This window comes from Maylandia zebra, linkage group LG20, assembly GCF_041146795.1.
Source record: "Maylandia zebra isolate NMK-2024a linkage group LG20, Mzebra_GT3a, whole genome shotgun sequence".
In the NCBI taxonomy this organism is placed as follows: Eukaryota; Metazoa; Chordata; class Actinopteri; order Cichliformes; family Cichlidae; genus Maylandia; species Maylandia zebra.
The window spans coordinates 30,037,880-30,058,065 of NC_135186.1; the positions used below are offsets into that span (position 1 = coordinate 30,037,880).

Here is a 20,186-nt window from a genome sequence, read left to right on the forward strand (position 1 = left end):
TTTCGTGCTTTGCACATCTGCTTCTGCACAATATGAACAAAGAAACAGGAAAAAAACTGAATAGATACTTCATTTCCCAGCATACCCCGGCGCAGGACATGCCCGTGATGTCACAATAAGTATATATACAGCTACAGGGAAGAATTTCTACCTCCATTGTTACATTGTAACAAACGGGGCCGGGGCGAAGCGGGGAGAAAGGCGTCTTCTCGCTAGAAAACCTGCAAGATTTTGACACCAAACGATAAAGAGCAGAGCGCACCGTTATTGCGAGAAGACGGCGAAGTAAGCCCAGACGACTGAACCCGCCCCGGCGAGAAGAAAAGGATAAACGAACACAGATGTCAGCGGATTTCTCCATTACACCCATTTAAAGGCTTACATCAGGAAGACAAGACACTGAGGGTCTTACATTATTCATGCTGCACCGAAAAATGTTGGAGAATAAAGCGCAGCTAACCCTATGACGCCCCTTCTTCCTATCGTCTGTCCTTTAAATAGATAGGAATGCATCATTTAAATAAAACCCGCCGGTCTTGCACAGCTCCCGTTTTCTTCGTCATCTTTCAGTGTGCAGAACAATGAGCATGAAGCCTAAGTAGCCTGAAATAGCCAAATATAAGTGTTGCAAATTGACAATCACGCAAGCTTTCATCCAGATTACTTCGGCTCCACGGTTGCAGTCTGGATACTCGTTCAGGGATCTCGGTTTTGGCATAAAAGAGCGTCTCATAGGGCGTTGAAAGATTGATGTGCAGCTCCTATTGGAAACAGAAACGACCTACGAGTTGGTTGGAATAAGGGTCCCTGTTTCTGCCCCAGGTAAGTGGGTTTAGTGTTTCATTAACCGGGCGGTTTGCCATTGTGTCTCTGTGTGGCTCTTTTTCTCTCTCTGTGTGTGTGAAATGGAAAGAGAGAGAGACAGATAGAGAGCCTTGCCTTGTCAGACTGGCAATATCTAACCTCCCCCAACACAGTCAGTCTGTATGTCCACATTTAAACAAATAGCTCCTCTAAACTGCGTGTCCCTGACGGGTAATATACCGTGAAGTCACACCTGTCGGTAAACATCCTGTAACATGTCAAAGGCAAACTTAAGTCCTGAAAGAAAAGCCTTAAATTCCTAAGCTGAAATAAACATTTAATGTCAGATGTGTTACTCTGGTTTTTAAAAAAGGGCACACATTTGGTGTCATAACCACAGCTGCATCTTTACAGGTTAGGCCCTGTCCCTTACAGCCCGTCAAGGTGGGTAATTTTGTTGAAATTAGGTCAAGGTATTAGTCTTTAATGGTCATAATTATTATTAGGACATAGATTAGATAATTTTGGACTTTCCCCCCCTCAGAAGTAGTTCCAGGAAAGATCACTTAGACTGCATTTGAGCAGCTTTTTGGTATCAGCACATCCCTTTTCTCTTTTTAGCTGAAGGACAAATTTAATTGTGTAGTTATTACATAAATTATGCTATAAATGTACGTGTCAGTTTGAACATTCTCCTGCAAGCACTTAAAAAAAACTGAATGAAAAACTACAGAATGGGAGTTGCTCCATTTGGTATGACATTACAATATGTTGCAGGCAGTAGCATGCTGCATAGTAAAATATGAATTACCTTGAGAAGTAGCTGGTTCACACTATAGGATGTATGGTAGTAATATGGTAGGTTTAAGGTAGATGGATATAGTGTCTCTATGGGACATAATCATCGGTGTTAATATTGATGTATAATTATTTGGAATGTATCTGTGTGAATGCAGATGCCTGTGTAATGCACAGGACATAACACAGTGTAACATCAGACATGTATTTAGCTGCTTTCATTCACCTTGTTTGACCTCTCCTACAGATGCAAGTGATCAGCTCCCTCCTTCAAATTCACCCATATCCATCCCTCCCCCTACACTCAGTTTATAGCAGATTTTCTTTAGGGGTAAAAACAGATTGTGAAGCCACAGACATTATTTGCTTCAAGGCTGCTTGCATAAACTGTGCTTGCCTAGTTGCCATGGTTACATTTTCAGACTTGATAATTTCAAAGTCGGATTTCATGTGAGATGGGAGCCACACAGACGAAATGATGGAGCTGGAATACAGATGAAAGGAGGCAGGAGCGAGCAGATGTCACCTTTTTGTTCTGTTTGTGTTGTCAAGGGCTGACCTTACACAGGAACAGTTTGATAAAAAAATTAGCTCATTCTCTAAGTGACAACACGAGCATTTTGTTTCTGTGGTAGTAAATCACAATGTGTCATGTGTTCACATCTTTTGAAACACATTTACTGGTGCCGGGTATGTTTTTTTGTGCTCCTCTGTGCCCCCAGATACTTAAGTTTCCATGGAGGCAGGTTCGTCCCTCAGCCTCAAACGAAGATATGAAGAGGTGGACAACAGCTCTCCATTCTCTACACCTAAGGACTCTGACGATGACATCTCCAGCAGTGACAGTGCTGACAGCTGTGATAGCCTCAACCCTCCCTCTAGCACTGCATTTACCCGTAAGAATCTCATTAAAGGAAGTCGAAAGAAACTGAACAGTTAATCAACGCAAGTATTTAGTATTTGGTGTGTAAGACTGTATTGAAAATCTTTCTCCCTTTTTCCCCGCTTTAGCCACCTCTATCCTCAGGCAGCACAAGCCGTCACCAGGGGGGAAACGTGTACGTTTTGATTTGGTGACGGTGTATTACTTCCCCCGGCGGCAGGGCTTCACCAGCGTGCCCAGCCAAGGGGGCAGCTCCCTGGGTATGGCCCGTCACCACTCCTCCATCAGACACTACACACTGGGGGAGTTTGCACGCGAACAGGAAACCAGTCACCGGCACACTTTGCAACAGCACCTGCGCCAGGAGAAGCTGAATGCCCGCAAGATGAAGGTAGATTAGATGTATCAGTCGTGCCCCAAGAGGGTCAAAATTCAAGGCACAGTAGTATCTTCCAGCTGTGGGCACTTTGCATGTCTCCACTTGCAGTAGTGACTCAGTACATGTACTTCCGCTCTGTCCTTCAAGACTTTACAAAACTTTCTGCTTTGTGACCCTGTACAAAAACAGTCGAGCTGGGGCCCCTTTCCACAGTTCCCATGCCTGTGAGTTGCTAGGTGTCCTGCTGAAGACTAATTACCCCCATTAAACTCCTGAAACAATTTTACTTCAATAACTGTTTGAGGCCACTGATGTTTCAAACAAATTCACACAGATTAAAGAGCGATACAAAAGATGCATATGTGTTTATTTAGTGAAACTTAGTTTTTTCTTCTTTCCTCCCCCACAAATCAAGTCATAATCCCCTCAGATTTATCTTGTGACCCATTGGAGGGCTCCGGCCTCCAGGCTGGGAACCAGTGAACCAAACTACCAAAATAGAAAGTATTTAAAAGGAGTTCAGTTTGGACCAGCTGTAAAATGACGCTTACATACAAGCTAATGTGTATGTAACACTTAACCAATGTAATACAGCAAGTAGTTACTAATTTTCTCATGATAGCTTATTTTCATTAAATCATATCTGGGTTTGTGTCCTTTAATTTATGCAGGAGTTTTAGTTTTTTGAGGCCTTTTCTTAAATAAAGATCGCAGTACTTCCTTCACCATTCTCCGTTTGAAAACCCTTTGTTCAAAATGCTAAATCAGCTGCAAATATAATTGTTTTTGAAGTATCACTCTTCAGGATACTTATCTACCACTTGAGCTTAAAATAGGCAATCAGTTCCTTTTTCACCTCAGCTCACAGTTCCACGCTGTCGTCCACAGCTGACAAGGAACGGCACGGTGGAGTGCGCTCAGGCGGAGCTGCTGACTCTGGACGATGTGTCGGATGAGGACGTGGACGGCGTGGAAGTGGACGACTGTTTCTTCCTTCAGCCGCTGCCCACCAAACGGCGTCGAGCCCTCCTGCGAGCCTCCGGCATCACCCGCATCGATGCGCGTGAGAAAGCTGAGCTCCGAGCTATCCGCCTCTCTCGGGAGGAATGCGGCTGCGACTGCCGTTTGTACTGTGACCCTCGCCATTGTGGCTGCAGCCAGGCTGGTATTAAGTGCCAGGTAAGAGCTGTTGAAAGCGAGTTGGGTGCATTTGCAGAAAGAGGAGAGCTTCTTTGCAGTTTGCTGAGACTAAAAACTTCAAAAACACATTTGCAGTATTTGAATTGTCTTTTATTTGAATTGAACTCTTGAATTAAACTGTGAGTGACATTTTGCTGCTTGTACGCTAAGAGGGAAGTTTCACTGCAAATCAAGCCAAAGTTGCTCTGAGTGATCCTGAAACATTTCTATCCTGAGAGAAGTGGTCTCCTCCATGATTACAATGGCCCCCTTTGAGTTCAATTACACGCTGTTGCCATTACAGCCTACAGATCTCAACCCAGCTGAAGACCTGTGGGACATTTTGGTCAGATGTGTTGCAGAGCATCACCACCATCATCATCATTATGACCCCAAATGAGGGAATATCTTTTTGAAGAATGGTGTTCATCCCCTCAGGAGAGTTCAGTAGCACTGATGCATGTAGATGCCCAACAATTGACTAAAACAGTTTATGCTGGTTTTCAGTGTTTCTCCCCTAAGATAAAATAAATAACAATAAATACAAAATATTTGGTTGTTCCGTAACAGTGTCTCCCCTCATTTATGGCCACGCTAGTTCCTGTCATCCTGTTTCTCTGCCGGCAGACTTCAGCCTATGTCTGTCAGAGAAAAAACATGTAGCGCAGTAGCAGAAGAGAAGATTGTGACAACTTGTTAGCCTGCAGCGCACACTTCCCCACAAAAAAGCCAAAGACAGGGCGTCAGATGACTTCAACCTCCTTTCCTTTCAATTTGTTTTTCACTCACTTGTAGGTGTTTTGACATTTCACAGGGGGAGGGAAGCGCATTAGTAAATAAATAATAGAAACGAATGATGACTGACTCCTGTTTTGTTGCTTCTGTTTAAGTGTGCTGGTTTCGTGGAAGGCTGCGTGCCGGCTCGCTGTCACATTGTCATGGCGTTCTGGGGCTCTTGAGTATAACAGAGCCATTGTTAATATTATTAATAACACTGGTGCTCTCCCTACGATAGCTTAAAATGTCTGCTATGAAAAAAGCCTATTCATCTGATTTTATGTGGGGTTTTTTTCTCTCTCTTTTCTCGGCTAAGGCGAGTGCTGAGGCGAAGAGATGTGATCAGAGCTGGGGTTTTTTCTTAAATCTTCTCTTCTTTTTAGCACGATCATGAAAAAAACAACCAAAAAACAAAATACAAAGCCAGTTTCTAGCACTTTTCATGAAATCTGGTGGTTAGATGGAACACGGGGAAAGGAAGGTCCCGTTTAATTGGGGAGCAGATATATGTCAGCTAAATAAACCAGTTCAGTGATTCTAATAAGAATATCTTTATTCTTTGGTCATTTTTAAGCAGCAAGTTAAACAGTGTGAATGCATAGGCAAGCTGTGTTGAGCAACTTTGTTAAAGTTTTGAGAATTTACTCACTTGATGTGTTTTATAGAGGCAGATGCTTTATTCTGCTTGCTCTGTTATCTCTTTCCTCACTATTACAATGCTGTTATCTGATCCAGAACCGGCTGCACGCTTTTATTGATCAGTGCAGTGAAATCAGAATTCATAAAACATCGGAATGAAGCAGTAAATCAGACATTGTGTTATCATTTATTTATACACCTGGTGTATAAATAATAACCTGAATCTTTTGTCTCATTTGCTTATATTTTTACCTGTTAGGAGGAAGTACATCTCTGTCTCAGCCTGACTTGTTGCACAGTAACCAGATTATCTCTTGATTGCCATGATTTCCTAGATTTTCCTAGATCTCCTGAACAACCGTAAACACTTTCATAACTTATGTAAATTTAATCAGTATTTAAGCATTTTACTTTCAAGATGAAATGAGAGTAAACTACCTCTGCCTTATTCTTCAGGTGGATCGAATGTCTTTCCCGTGTGGCTGCTCTAGGGATGGCTGCGGCAACGTAGCAGGTCGTATTGAATTCAACCCTCTACGTGTCAGAACTCACTACCTGCACACCATCATGAAGCTGGACGTGGAGAAGAGGAGGATGCTCATACAAGGAATGGGAGACCAGTATGCTGAATCAGACCCGCTGTCTTCCCCCTCCTCCACGTGTCCCACTTCACCGGACCTTTCTTCAGTCGCTGGCCTGGACTCTGAGCTGGAGGAGAGCGAAGTGCAGTCGGTCGTGGAGGTTCAGGATCTTCTGGCGGAGCAGGATATACTGGAGAGGGAGAACGAGACAGCTGTGCTGCACCTGCAGAGCGCAGAGGAGCAGGAGAGGAGGGAGAGGGAGGAGGCTGAAGGGGAAGCAGTGCAGCCAGAGCTGAGTGCTGATGGGCTCACAGAGCAGCCTCTTTGCCTCCTACCCAGTGCCTTGGGAGGGGAGCTGCCTGAGCAGGCAGAAGTTCCAGGTGTTGAGCAGGTCCTCCTGCAGGGGCCTTTCCCTACAGGGGCTACGGTCTTGTGCATCACTGACAACCAGGAGGAGAGCCCCTCTGACCTCCTCAAAGACTCCTCTTCCCTGCTCTACTATCAACTCAGTCCCATAGAGCCTGGAGCCTTTGAGACGCTGCCCAGAACAGAGGAAGCTGAACAGGAGGAGCCTTTGGTGAGGGAACAAGATGCAAGAGAAGATGAGTTTGCGGAAAGGAAACAAGAAGGAGGAGAGGAGCTGAAGGAAGATAAGCATGAAGACAAGCCTTTGACCGATGTTATTCTGTGCTCAGAGGAATGCCTGGCAGCAGTGGAGGAGAGGCCTGCGAGTCCTCAGCAGAAGATCCCAGAAGAACAGTGCCAAGAGCAGTCGTGCATGAAGAAAGAAGTAGATCCACTGCCTCCTGAAGTTTAGTACTAGCGTCTCTGCAGATAATTTGCACAATAGCTTCATCTAAGATGAGTAAATTACACATTTTACATGTATTACTGCTATTATCATAAATAACTACAGGTCTCCTATAGTGAGTGTCAATAAAATATGTGAAGAATGAGCTTGAGTGTTACACAAAGGAGGAGAGATGCTGAAAGCACATACAGATCACTCCCCAGAAGTAATATGGATGCAGTTCAAAGACAACATTGTAGGTAATTCTGTTGGGGGTGATGAATGCGGCCTTAATGGAAAAAAACACGGAAACACTTGTGCGTAGGAGTCGATTAGGAGTACAGCGAGTAGTGTTTTGTTCATTTCCAGCGCAGCAAACAGAAAATACAGTGTGTGAATGCTGACATAAGCCTTTTGTTTTGTGATGTATAAAGGTGTCAACACTAAACACAAATTGTTTTTTCAGCGCGCAGGAAGCTGGTGTATTTTGATACTTTACCGGCTCACTTTCCATTACAGCAATCTCACACTGTAATCAAGCCAAATGAAGGCCTCCGATCCAACCTTCCCCTGAAAATAGACCTAATAATCCTGGAAATACTTGTTTTTGTGTACTGTATATGCATTTGCAATGTGCAGGACAGAGATGAAGTTTCTTTGATCTGTATGCACATTGCGAAATGAGGGCAGCAAACGTCGTGGCTCTGTCGCATTGAGAGGAGGAGGAAAAATAATTTTAAAAAAGAGCAGAAATTAGCACTGGCTGTAGTTGTTACTCACTTCGGACTGCTCGTACAAATGCAGTCGATTTGTCAAACAAAAAAAAAAAGTTTACTTGTAGTTGCAATGCCTATGACATTATTTCTTCGAGTAATGTGTCATTTGTGGATACTATACTATTGGTTTTGAAGTTGAAGTCGTTGCAGTTCGTTTTCTTTGGGAATGAAAGGAAATGTAATTTCTTTTCATACTGCTACATTATAATGTCATGTTATGATGAGTTGCCAGAATAGCGCTTCCTAGTCTTTTTTTAATTGATGTTCTATAAGAAAGCGAGGATTTTGAATCAAGTCAAATTTCCCAAGAAGAAAACAGCAGTAAGAGTCAAAGTCAAACTGAGGCCTGTGCTGTTGGAAGTAGTTATTATATGAAACAATGTGATGCTAGTAATTTATGGATCAGATTGACATCGACCTGAATCTGCGTGTTTTATGTTCCGTCTGTATGTGTGCGAGTGTGTGTACATCTACTTTACATTTGTACGTCTGAGTGAGGGAGGAGGGTATGTACTGTATTAGAGATTGGGAGGTGCTGGCAAGGACACGCATTTCATTCATGACAGGTGCTGATGTTACAGATTTACAGTTTACAGGATCTCCTCCCCATTACCACGAGAAACAATGTTTCTCCACTTGATTGATGTAAGAAGTACCAGAGAGCCTCTCGTAGGAATGCAATAGCTACTGCACTGCAAAAATCATTAATGTGGTGATTATGGAATGAGGTGTCTCATGATTATGTAAATGCAATCGTACCGCATTTCTGCTCTTTCAGTGTCTTTTTTTCTAATCTCGGTCTGATTAGTACTGATCTGCGTAAGCGTGCCGACTCTTCTTACACAAAATCAGTCCTTTGTTTTGTTGCCTATAATTACAGCTGTTGCTTTGTGTAACTGCTTGCCAAACACAGGATGTGCTGCCGTGTATCAGATGTCTGATGTGTTTCTTTGCCTTTTTTGTTTTGAAATTGTCTTAATCTAAATCTGCTTACAAGTTGCACCAAAGCAGTGGTTTCAAACCTAATTAAATGATGCTTTCATCCATCAGATTCTAACAAAGCAGTCTCCTCTAGTTATTGTGAGGCTGCAGATTTATTGTGGCTCTTTGTGTTTGCGTGACTTGCCTTGATATAGTACCATCTTTGAAGTGATGATGATTACAAGCTGCCTATTGTTGAGCTTTTGTCCTCGGCTTTCTACTAATAAACTTAGGTTTGGGACCACTGCACTGAATTAACTCCAGTACACTATGTGATTGTGTTTTCTCTGCGTGAATGGGGTGTGTGATTGTTGAGAAGACTGATAAGTTTAGACTTCATCTAACAGCTGTGAGAACTACTCTCATGCTAACTGTTGCCTAAAGTGGACACAAAAGATTTTATACAAAAGTAAAAACAATAAATTACTCATTGCAAAAAGGATCAATGTTTCTGTGTGTTTTTTAATAAAGAATAATAAGTCTCCTATCATTCCTGAGTATTTGTAATCGCAGTAATTCAGACAGATTATGTAGAATCGATTAGTATAAAAATATTACACAATGAAAGGTTTGATATTATCAGCACGCAATTATGTATCAATTTAGTTCACAAAAATACATTTTTACTTATTTTTTTAAATACTTAATTTTTGTTGCATGCACATAAAACACAGACATGACTGTAAAAACAGAAATACACAACTAAGTATATCACATTTTTCTTAATAGTTTGCACTGAAACAATCTACGGTTCAATGAAACACAGTTCATTCATTGTTTTGCAATGCAAAATTGAGTGATTTCATTATTAGTGCCTATTTTAAATTTTTTGCCTTTACCATTGTTATATTTAAAAAAAAATGACTGAAGAATGCGTGAAAATAGCAGGTAATATGTCGTAATATGTATTATTGAAAATGAAGTAGAAGTGGAAAACGAAAAGCCTTTCTTCTCATTTAGTTAAGTGTTACGACTTATGGGTGTCCACGGTGCAATATGATGTGTCACCGCTAGATGGCGGCATAAAATCAGTACAGTATCTGTGATACGGCTTCCATTCTCTGCAGTTACCGTTAAGAAATCTAAGGTGCCACATGTTAACTATGGCTCCGAATTGTAGTTTTAAACGACTTAACAGATATATAAACATATATGTATAAGTATGCCAGCTAGGTTAACGGGTTTCCTCTTTTACAATCATTATTATTGTTATTTTTTATTTTAAATGTCATTGATACGGGTTTAAGTATTCAAACTGACCATTTCAGCATTGCCCTGCCTATGCCTCTTGACGTTTTCTTACATTTACAGTTCAGTGGATGTTCCAGCCAATTGTGGAACAAAAAATATTTGCCCTTTCCTATCTTTAGTTGCAGGAAAATGTGAGCTAGATAAGCTATCGCCTCTGTTTTCCATTGGCTGCTAATATAATAAGCTCTTCTAACGGATACAAGTGTAAGCAAGTGTACAGCTCTGAGGTCTTTGCTCTGGGATCCAGGATGCCACTGCACTTACATTCACTATCTGGCAAACAGCTCTGCAAGCCAGTCACTGGTAACTCTGGTGCAGACAGAAATCATACAGTGACTGTGTGAGTCTTTCAAAGATTGCTATAATGTAATTATATATCAAACAGCTCCATTTTTAGACATGAACTTCATTTTCAAGTTGAGTTTACTCCTCAGCTTGTGAAAACAGCAGGTCTACAAGAGGTGTGTCCAGTCTATGAAAATAACCCTAACTTCCAAGACTAACATTATGTGACCATAGTGATAAAACTTTAAAACATAGCCTGTAATTAAATGTGCACGTCTGCAGCAAGATATTACTTATAATTACTTATGAAGTAATTATAAGTAGTGCTAAATTAAATCGTGATTCTAAATCAGCTATTGCTGTGAATGTGAGCGAGAATGCTTGTCTGTCTGTGTGTTGGCCCTGAAATAGACTGGCAGCATGTCCAGGGTTAAACCTCGGTTTTACCCTATGCCTGGTGCCCCTGTGACCCTGGAATGAATAATCAGTTCAGAAAATGGACAGATTTACAAAGTTACTGTTAATATTTGTATTTCTTTTTCATTATTTTGGCCACAACTGTGAGCAGGCAACTTGAATAGCTGGATGCATAAAAGAGAACCTGCTGAGCCTTTATTTAATGTGGGCTGGAACTGATATGAAGTGATTTGCTGAGGTCTGCTAGAATCAGTGGTATGCTCAATTTATCTGAAATAAATTCCCCTCTTTTTGTGCTTGTCACTGTGTGCTTGTGTTTTTATGTGTAGAATCCAGGATTGAGACTAAAACAACAAGCATATTACATCGGGAACAATTGTGGCAGTGGTCCATGGCTCTGAGAGCTATACATCATCTGTTTAGCCTTTCCGGCCTCTGGCTTTGCATTGTTGAACTTCTCCAGTGGCCGGAAGAACTGATAGCTTTCAGGATGATGATGGAGTCCATCATGAGCCTGTGGAAAGACGTAAAGAAAACAGTTAAAAAAAACATTGTAATCAGAGAGAATCACTCCCACAGTCATCTCAGAGCGTGTTGACATATGTGCTAAATCGCCAGCTTTATCTAGGCTTTAATTTTACTGTTGTGACTGGACAGATCCATGAAGAGCAGCTGGGTGTTATGAGTGATGTATGTGACATGGAAAATTGCCACACCATCTCACTCCAGCCTCCCAGTCTGAAAGTGCTGCTCCAGCGCCTGGAAAGAATGCTCTCTGTACCCCCCACCCCCCGTCTGTGACGCCAGCGCTATGGCATCATTAGTCCTTCACCGAAACCGGTCCGTTTTAAATGGAACTATTCATAAAACTGGCTCATGTTATTTTCACTAGTCTGCCCCGCTCGTCACATGCTGGCTGAACTGAAGAGGGAAATCCAGACCCTCTTGTGCAAAGTTCATTCTGTGCACTCGGGAGAGAAGATCGCAATAACCTTCTGAATGCAGGAAGAAGGAAACAATGGGGGCAGTGAAGGTAAAAACAATACTGTGGCTGCTCAAACTTTCCCTCTTTGCCCACTGGTGAAAATACAATATATCTTCCTGAAGTTCCATCCATTCGCGTCCGCTTATGTCATAGGGCGAGAGGCGGGGTACACCCTGGACAGGTCGCCAATCTGTCGCAGGGCCAACACACAGAGCCAGACAACCATTTGCACTCACATTCACACCTATTGGCAATTTGGATTAACCAATTAACCTATCCCCACTAAGTGCATGTCTTTGGACAGTGGGAGGAAGCCGGAGCGCCCGGAGAGAACCCACGCAAACACGGGGAGAACATGCAAACTCCACACAGAAAGACCCTGGCCTGATGGTGGAATTGAACTCAGGACCTTCTTCTTCTTCCTGTGTGGCAACAGTGCTAACCACCGTTCCACCGTGCTGCCCCATCTTCCCGAACTTGTCGCGCATTTTATGCTGATGTGTTAGAAACTCCAGTCTCTATACTTACCATTATACATATATTTATATATTTTGTTAAGCTCTTATTAAACGTAAGTTTGCCTAAAGGTAACAAAATCCCCCCAAAAGCAAGGAATCTGAAAACTCCTGGGACATATAGCAACAACTTCAATTTTTAAACACCTTATTTTTTTTTAAACTTAAAGGTACTGCTGAAAGGTACTGATAGCTGATATGTTACTTTTGCAGGAACCAGAGAGTAATCCTGTTTTTCTGATACGATGCCAACACAACAATAAATGAAAGATAATAAATGATACATTTGTATTGTCACCTTTTAAATTTAGCAAGGCAGTTGACATGCAGTTAGAAATAACAAAAATAAAAATGTATACATTACTTTATAATTCTGTTGTTCTTTTTGTAAAAAGATTGTGTTTTAATAATTTCTGGTAATTGACTTTGTCGTACTGGAAAAAAAAACACAGCAGCCCAAAGCTGGGTATGGGATGGCACTGACAGAACTAGCAGATAAAAACAAAACAATGCAAGTCGACGAAAGCCAAACGACTCTCACCAGAACCAGAAAAACAGCTGTGGACACACAGCTGTGTGAAATATGGTTTGTCTTGCACTGACTGCTGGTCCCCAAGGACATGTTCGTCATAGCTATCCAACTTCCCTAACAACAGCCCTAAAACACCACAAATTGTGGAAGTAAGTTAAAAAAATAGCAGCATGTAGTTTCAGTCTTGTGCATGTTTCCCTTTGTTTTTTCTTAAATGTTCCATGTTCTTCCTTCCTTTCAGTCTTATAATAAAAACCATCCCATTAGCTAAGCACCTGGTGGCATGCCCAGCTTCCCTCGAGGTGGAATAAATATCTATATGCTTACAAAGTCTCTTAACAAAAGCCAGTATGGATAACCTCATTTGAATGTTTTCTATTTTACCCAATGAGGAATAAGAGGTGACTTCATATCAGAGGCATCTGGAGGAAGAGGAATCTCTTGGCTTGACCTTTGCAGCTGTCAGGATGCGTTCAATTTGTGTAAACAAAAAAGGGGCCTTTAAATTGCCTGTTGTTAATTGGTCGGTAAAAGTGGTGCTCAATTTTGGTGGTTAGTGTCTTTGCTTGCTGAGACTTCTCTTCATGTTTATTTCAAGTCTCGAGAGGCAGCTGAATGGTCGCAGTGGTTGATGGTAATGAGAGAAACGCAAGTTTCAGGGAATGTCTGGTGAATGATGACATCGTCTTTGTGTGTGATAATATGTCGTTAAAATAAGGTTCTGACCCATCAAACCACATTTTAGCCACATCTACACCGCGGCTCTGGGGATGGGAGTGTCAGTCGGCCCATAACGCTGTTTCACGTTGAAATATATCAGCACTAATTTGATGGATTGCATGAAACGTCGCAAATATGAATGTGTCACAAAGCCAGGCGTCCTTTTTGTTATAAATAGTTTGTCATGTTGGAAAAATCTTTTTTTAAAAAAAAAGAAAATTACAGCTTCGCTCTGAGAGTTAAATGTAATGTAACACACGAGAGGCCCAAAATGATGCCGTGTTGTGCATGAAAAAAAAAGTTACGCTTTTCTAAGCATGCATTTTCTATCAGTACTGTTGTGGCTCTGTTCATCTGTTGATTGCTGCTGATATGTGTCCAAACTTCTTTAATCTTAAAGTACTTACTTAATAATGACAACTGATTCTAGTTGCACTGTACAGCTGTACTAACTGGTAGATTAAGCCACATGTAGTAATCTCGGTACATACATGTCTTCTTTATGTCTTCCTGTTATTTCAGTGTTATTCATAACTTCTTCTTCTCTTTCTCTCTGTTTTGTCTGATTTTATATTTGTTGTTTTACCCTTTTTTCTCTTTTAATACACGACTTTCCCTGTTTTTAGTATGTTATTTTTATGCACATGAAGCCCTTTGAACCTTTACATTTGCTACTGGCGTAACAAATAAAACTGACTGGACTTGACACAATCTGCTGGGGTGGTCCTAGTTTCACAGAGGTGGTGGGAACAGGAGATAACTGTGCTTTCAGAAATCTGGGAAAGGATACAGAGTCACTTCCTGTCCATGTGCCCTATTCCCTAATGGACAATTAAGTGAATCATGTAAAAGTCCCCACTTGTGGCAAATGTCTAACCCCCATTACAGCGGCCAAGTCACTTAGCTTAATTAAAACCATGCCCCAACTTCATATTTTTTGTGTTTCTCCCATTCTCATAAAAAACCTAGCAATGATAGTCATCCTCAGCAGGGGCCAGGCTGTGCTGACTTTTATAGCAGCTCAGTTTTCAGTAGTGGTATTGTACACTGATGCTTTAATCGAATGACCTCATTTCCTGTAACAAAGGGGTTCATTGGCCTACCTGTAAAAACAATGCGCTGCCTTGCTGCCTCTGCGGGTAAGACTTTCCATACTGTGTGTGCTGAGCTATGTATGTGCAGTGTGGAGTGTGTGTGTGTGTGTGTGTGTGTGTGTTTAGGGCAGTGATGACTTTCCATACTGTGTGTGCTGAGCTATGTATGTGCAGTGTGGAGTGTGTGTGTGTGTGTGTGTGTATGTGTGTGTGTGTTTAGGGCAGTGATGTTGGTAGGACTGAGGGTGATTTCCAATGTGGAATAATCTGCAGGGTTGCAGGAAACATATTGCATTAAGGGGGTTGCAGGTGCAGTTGAGTTTGAAACTGATAAGAAATATTATGTTTTATATGATTGTTTTTTGTTTTTTTCTCCCCCCAACACACTTATTGGAGGGATTCTGTTAGGGGCTATATTCAACTAATGCAGTGCCTGTTTGAGTAACGTGCAACACATGCTACAATTTACAAGTGTTTCCTAAATGCATCACTGGAGGCATTCATTAAGTTCCTATATGACAAAAGGATAGATTTAGGGAATCACTCACTGAATGCATGTATTTAACAGTTTTTTTAAGTCTTGGTTTTTACGGGTTAAAATTGTTTAGGATAACGATTTGGCCCTTAGTTTTGTTGGTTAAACTTAAAAGGCTTTAAAGACTTGGGTAGCTTGTCCTCATAAAGACAGCCAAATAAACATGTCTGTGTATATTTATGCCCCATCACACAGAAAATCCTATCCATGACTCAACACCTTATCACAGTGGAGGCATTTTTGTACCTCAGTGATTCTAGGATCTATGTTGCTGAGGGCAATTTACCCCTTCTTTCAAGGCAATTTTGTTCTAGGTGAAGGGCCAGACTATGTGCGACAGTGGTTGTACATTCTGGACAGTCACATGATGAGAAGAGCAGAACTGCAAACTAATCACCACCTGGAGGTGAGTTGGATTAGGTGGTGGGCAGAGAGTGCTGGACAGGCCTGGCATACTCAAACATACAGTGTTTGCAGCATAGCTTCAACAGCATTCCACAAAAAGGAGCTTTGGTCTATTTTTGTGAACTATCTAATCCATGTACAGATCCTGCCAGAGCTTGGTCTGCAGTGCAGCAAGTCAGATTTGTTCTTGGTTGGTGTTGGACTCTGTCAGGATTGTCTGTCATGGTCAAGAGCTGGAGGAAGTGGCTGAGGATCGGCAGGTCTGGGTGTCTTTACTTAGACTGCTGCCCCCATGACCCACACCTGGATAAGTAGAAGATGGATAGTTGGATGGATGGATACAGGGTGGAGCGGGCAGCAGTCATTCTGGGGGAAACATTGCTCATCTAACTTGAAAATCAGCAATGCATTTTATGCTTTCTAGCTGACAAAAAAAAAAACCAGACACAGAATGAGTTGGAGACATAGAAAGCATAAAAAGATTGACATAACCACCATGAATCCGCCCACTGGTTTTGGACTCCGCATTTAATGCTTCAAACTTAGCATTTTTCCAGACATCATTTTGCTTTTTGGGACCAGTAATTACCTTTATGCATGAAAGGGTGGAATACTCATTTCCCAGCTAACACTTTTAGCTTTGTTAGGATGCTGAATTCCCAATTTATGTGAGTGCATCATACAGACACACATTACTAGTAAGTAATAAGTAAAGGACTTTTAAAATACCAAAACTGAAGCACAAAGTTTTTTGATGGTCTGTGTCACACAACAAGCCATATATTAGTAAGCTAATCCATTAAAATTCTCCCAAAGGCACCAAAAGTCTAGACACAGGTCCAGTTTAATGACTCAAAATAGTGGATGAGGCCTAACAGAGTAACTTCAGCTGTCTGTCAGGATTCATGTCAGTCAGTGCGACAACGCCCCCAACTCGGTTATCCAGTTGGATAAGTTATTAAAAACACACTCAAAGATGTTTGCAGTGGAAACAATCCACAGGAGATCAAATCATTTTCTGATCCGTAGACTCATTTTTAAGCTCTGGAGGTTGCCCATAGGAGTAAAAAGAAATAGATATGCTGATTAAAGTTATTACCGGCTACATCGATGCAATGTGGAGTTACTTTTCCAGGTTGGTCTAGGTTACAGCATCAGTTATGGCGTAGAATTACAGAAAGGTTTGGAATTACAACACACCTATGGTGTAGATTTAATACAGAAGTATAAATCCAAAATTATTCAGGTCCTTGGCAATACACATGCACAGACTTGTCACGACAGTGACAGGACTGAGAGACCTTTTAGATTGTTAGTATGATATTAATTGTGAACACCACTTGCTTTTTTGTTGCATTGTTACTGCTTTAAAGAAATTGGGACAAAGAAAAAAAACATTCCTAAATATAAAAATATGTACTTTTTTGGTTTTAAATAAACCTCCTGTCTTACTGGTGTCCCAGAGTGTGCTGGGAATAGAGACTTGGTCTCAAGTTACAGCTGGGAAAACAAGTGTAGTATGAGTCCAACAGGTGATGGGCTTGATGGAAAGGCTTGTCATAACACTGCAGTGCTCCACCACTGCAGGCCTTCTCCTGGAAATTAATTACACATCAGGGGTGACTTCAGATGATTATTTATAGCCCATCTTGGGGGGTTTAGTGGAAAGGGGAGCTGCTTAGAAAGAATGGAAGTATCAGAGAGCTGCTCCACTGGACACTGAGTGACATCCCTTTGACTTGTGGGCTAAATAAAGTAATGCGAGGTCATTCAAAGTTTGACTCTTTAAAGACCCGCTCTGCATCTGCGAACTGCTGTCAAATTTTAAATGTTGGCAATCAGTAACAGATAACAGATCAGTTCAACCAAATGAACATGAGGTTAAGCTGGCTAATGCTCTGGAATGTGGAGTGAGTTTTGTTTACTCTGTCCTACCTTCCTTTTGGATTATTTTTAGTTCATGTTCATTCAAGTTCATGTTCCATATAAATCACTGAGAAGCAGGACAGGCAGAAAAAATGCATTTAACCTACGATTCAGATTCAAAAGACTTCAGTGCAAGCATGCTGCGTCATCTGAGCTGTGCAAAGCTGTGCAAAGATAGAAGATGATGCACCATCAAGAGGGTAGTCTAAGAAGGTCACAATAGTGCTGAATGTCAATTTGATCTCCTGCTTCTCTCTTTAATGACCACACACTCCCAGCTGCTCCCGGAGAAAATGTTATGGTTCAGCACTTCCATGAGATGTGATGGCTTTCCCACCAGTCCCCCTGAAGGGAATCACAAAGAAATCAGATTAACTGGGATCTTCATCTGTCTGGGTTTGTAAGAGTTAACAGAGACTGATGAGGCGTTCCTAAAAAAACATCAGAGGATGCTTCTGTGATCTTGGTACAGATTTACTCTACTCCCATGTCAGACAGCATCCTGGGAGCTGATAAAATATTTCAGTAGAAACCCAAAACGCCTTTCCCTGAGATTAAACTCCAGGGAGGAGAGAACAAGATGTATGGAAAGACACAAGGAGCTCTAGCTGCTATAAATCCTAGGCATAGTAACATGAACTGGAGAGCAGCGACATGGTTAATGAATATGTCCTGATCCGCTTCACTTCACTCTCTAGTGCCTTTTCCCACAGGCCACCACTTTTCCTTCTGGTCAAAACTAAGGCACTGAGAGTAACTGCTGACAGAACAAATACATATAAATAGATGCAATCAATGTACGTCTTCCTGGCACAATGAAACAAAGCGAAATGTGCATTGTGGGCACCGACTTCTCTTGGATGTTTTGGCTACTGTATGTGAGCGGATACACTCATTGTACTGTATGCTGACTCTTTTCTGAGCAGGCGCCATGGCTTCCATCCCAGTGAGTGATGGGTAAACCCAATATTTTATATCCCTAGCCAACAAAATTTCCCCCCTGTTTTTCCACTACTGAAGTGCTTCCCTCTTTAAAGGCTTCAGAGTACCCTTTTAAAGTGGGAAAGTCTCACGTGACCTGCTGCTCGTGCTGGCACTGGCATGGTAAAAAGAATGAACTGATGAAGAGGATCCAAAAGTGACTCCAGTCCTGGAGTCCATTTCTGACATTTCTGACTCCAAGCAAACACAGCATTGTGTATTTACGGTGAACCTTTTAAGAGGCACTTCAGCTAAATCAAATTCACACAAACCCACACACCCACTCGACACCCCCCTGGACAGATACACACACAAATCTCTGGGCTCCTACACTCTGTGTTGGGTGTCACCGAATTAGAGGGTAGGGTAGTTTCTCATTGACATCAGCCTCTGACCCTGTGGGGCTTTCTTTGCCTTCAGGCCCCTTCATTAGGCTCCTGCAGAGTGTGAGCACTCACCCGGGGAGAGGAGGTCGTCTCTCAGCTTTTTACTAATCACTATCTCCCTTTCTGAGCAGGGAGACCCCCTCACCAGCAGCTGGCAGGTGAATCAACACACTCTTTGTCAAATCACCTGAAGGCCTGTTCTTCTTCTTCTTCTTCTTTCTTCTGTTGTGGTTGATTATGGGAAAAAGATCAGAGAATTATCATTGTTGGTTTAGAATAAGTAGCTCCTAAATAAATTGAATGAACAGGACTACATTTAAGAGAATGATAAAAGAATTGTGGGGGCTGCACAGGGTGGGGCGGATGGGGGAAGGACATGGGTGGAGATGTGTGATAAAAGTGATATGATAATGTGGAAGCCCTTGGAGTTAACGCTTGGCTTTAACTCACTGTTAGAGCAGGGTGTGCCCATGTTAATGAAGGAGGCATGTTATAGCCCCAAGCTGTGCTAATAAGGGTACCTGTTGCTTTATCCCAGCATGCATGCATATGCATGTGGGGGAGGTTGCGGGAAAATGGAGCTGCAGAGTCAGAAAGTCTACTGGATATGAGTGGAAAAAGTCACACTAAGAAGAAAGGTTCCACATCTGATGAAAGAAATCATGCACAAACTTATGGATGGTTGGGTCAAAGACTTTTAATGCTTATCTGCAGCTATTAAGGAAGCTGAGACTATTGGTTAGTTCAGATTTGCACAAATTAGGGGGGAAAGCATTCTTAAAGGTAAATAATTAACACAAGTTATCATGCTGAGCTAATGTAGAGCTTTAGAGCTGCTAGTAATGGCCTAGATTTTATTCTCTTTATATGGGCAAAGCTGGGCTAGCTGTTTTCTATTGTCTAACTCTTTTTGTGAAAGCTAAGTCTTTCACCAGATTGTTGCATTTGTACTTTAAATAAATGTCATTTGGGTATTTCTTGATCCTTCACTTCCTTAGCTACTGTATATGTATATAAAGAAACCTGTATAAAAGTCCCATCATTCAATCTGTGACTTTGCAGCAGGAGATAAGCTTCACTGCATTTTTATCTCACTTTATGTAAATTTCAGTGTAGTGAGTTACATTTAAGTATCTAATTCTAAAGAAAGAGCTCTTTTTTACTGCAGCATTTTCTCTTGATGTCTTCAGATAATGGGAAATGTTTTAAATAGCTTTAAGCAAAAATAATGAACTGTGGGGCACGAATAGGTCTTAATCCTTTGTTCAGTGTAGCAACATGTCAATAGAAACTGCTATATTTACAACTTCTTCAAAATGTTTCCTTAACAAGATGTGTGAAAACCTCAAACTGACATTTCCCACAGCTGTTCCACACACTGACAGGTTTTGTTGTTTATCTATAAACCACAATGACAACACATTGCTTTTCAGTTTTTACATGTGCTTATAACCACCTACAAAGCAACAGCACTTTCAAAAATACATATTCAATCCCCTTTCTGAGTCAAATAAAATAATCAGTATGACTTTCATGCCTGTAGGATGTCTGCAGGAAATCTCCAGCC

General features: G+C 41.5%; 1 protein-coding gene across 1 annotated transcript; it reads left to right on the forward strand.

Moving 5' to 3' along the window:
- On the forward strand, nucleotides 1–9,029 carry csrnp2 (cysteine-serine-rich nuclear protein 2). Its single transcript, XM_004560408.6, has 5 exons — nucleotides 1–822; nucleotides 2,325–2,498; nucleotides 2,614–2,876; nucleotides 3,753–4,043; nucleotides 5,916–9,029. Exons 2-5 carry the CDS (start codon nucleotides 2,339–2,341, stop codon nucleotides 6,855–6,857), a joined length of 1,656 nt encoding a protein of 551 aa, XP_004560465.1. The 5' UTR covers nucleotides 1–822; nucleotides 2,325–2,338; the 3' UTR covers nucleotides 6,858–9,029.
- Nucleotides 9,030–20,186: the final 11,157 nt, after the last annotated feature.

Coding starts and splice junctions, on each gene's coding strand:
- csrnp2 (XM_004560408.6), top strand. CDS start 2,339: ATGGAGGCAGGTTCGTCCCTCAGCCTCAAACGAAGATATGAAGAGGTG. Junction 2,499..2,613: donor CTCTAGCACTGCATTTACCC/GTAAGAATCTCA, acceptor TCCCCGCTTTAG/CCACCTCTATCCTCAGGCAG. Junction 2,877..3,752: donor TGAATGCCCGCAAGATGAAG/GTAGATTAGATG, acceptor TGTCGTCCACAG/CTGACAAGGAACGGCACGGT.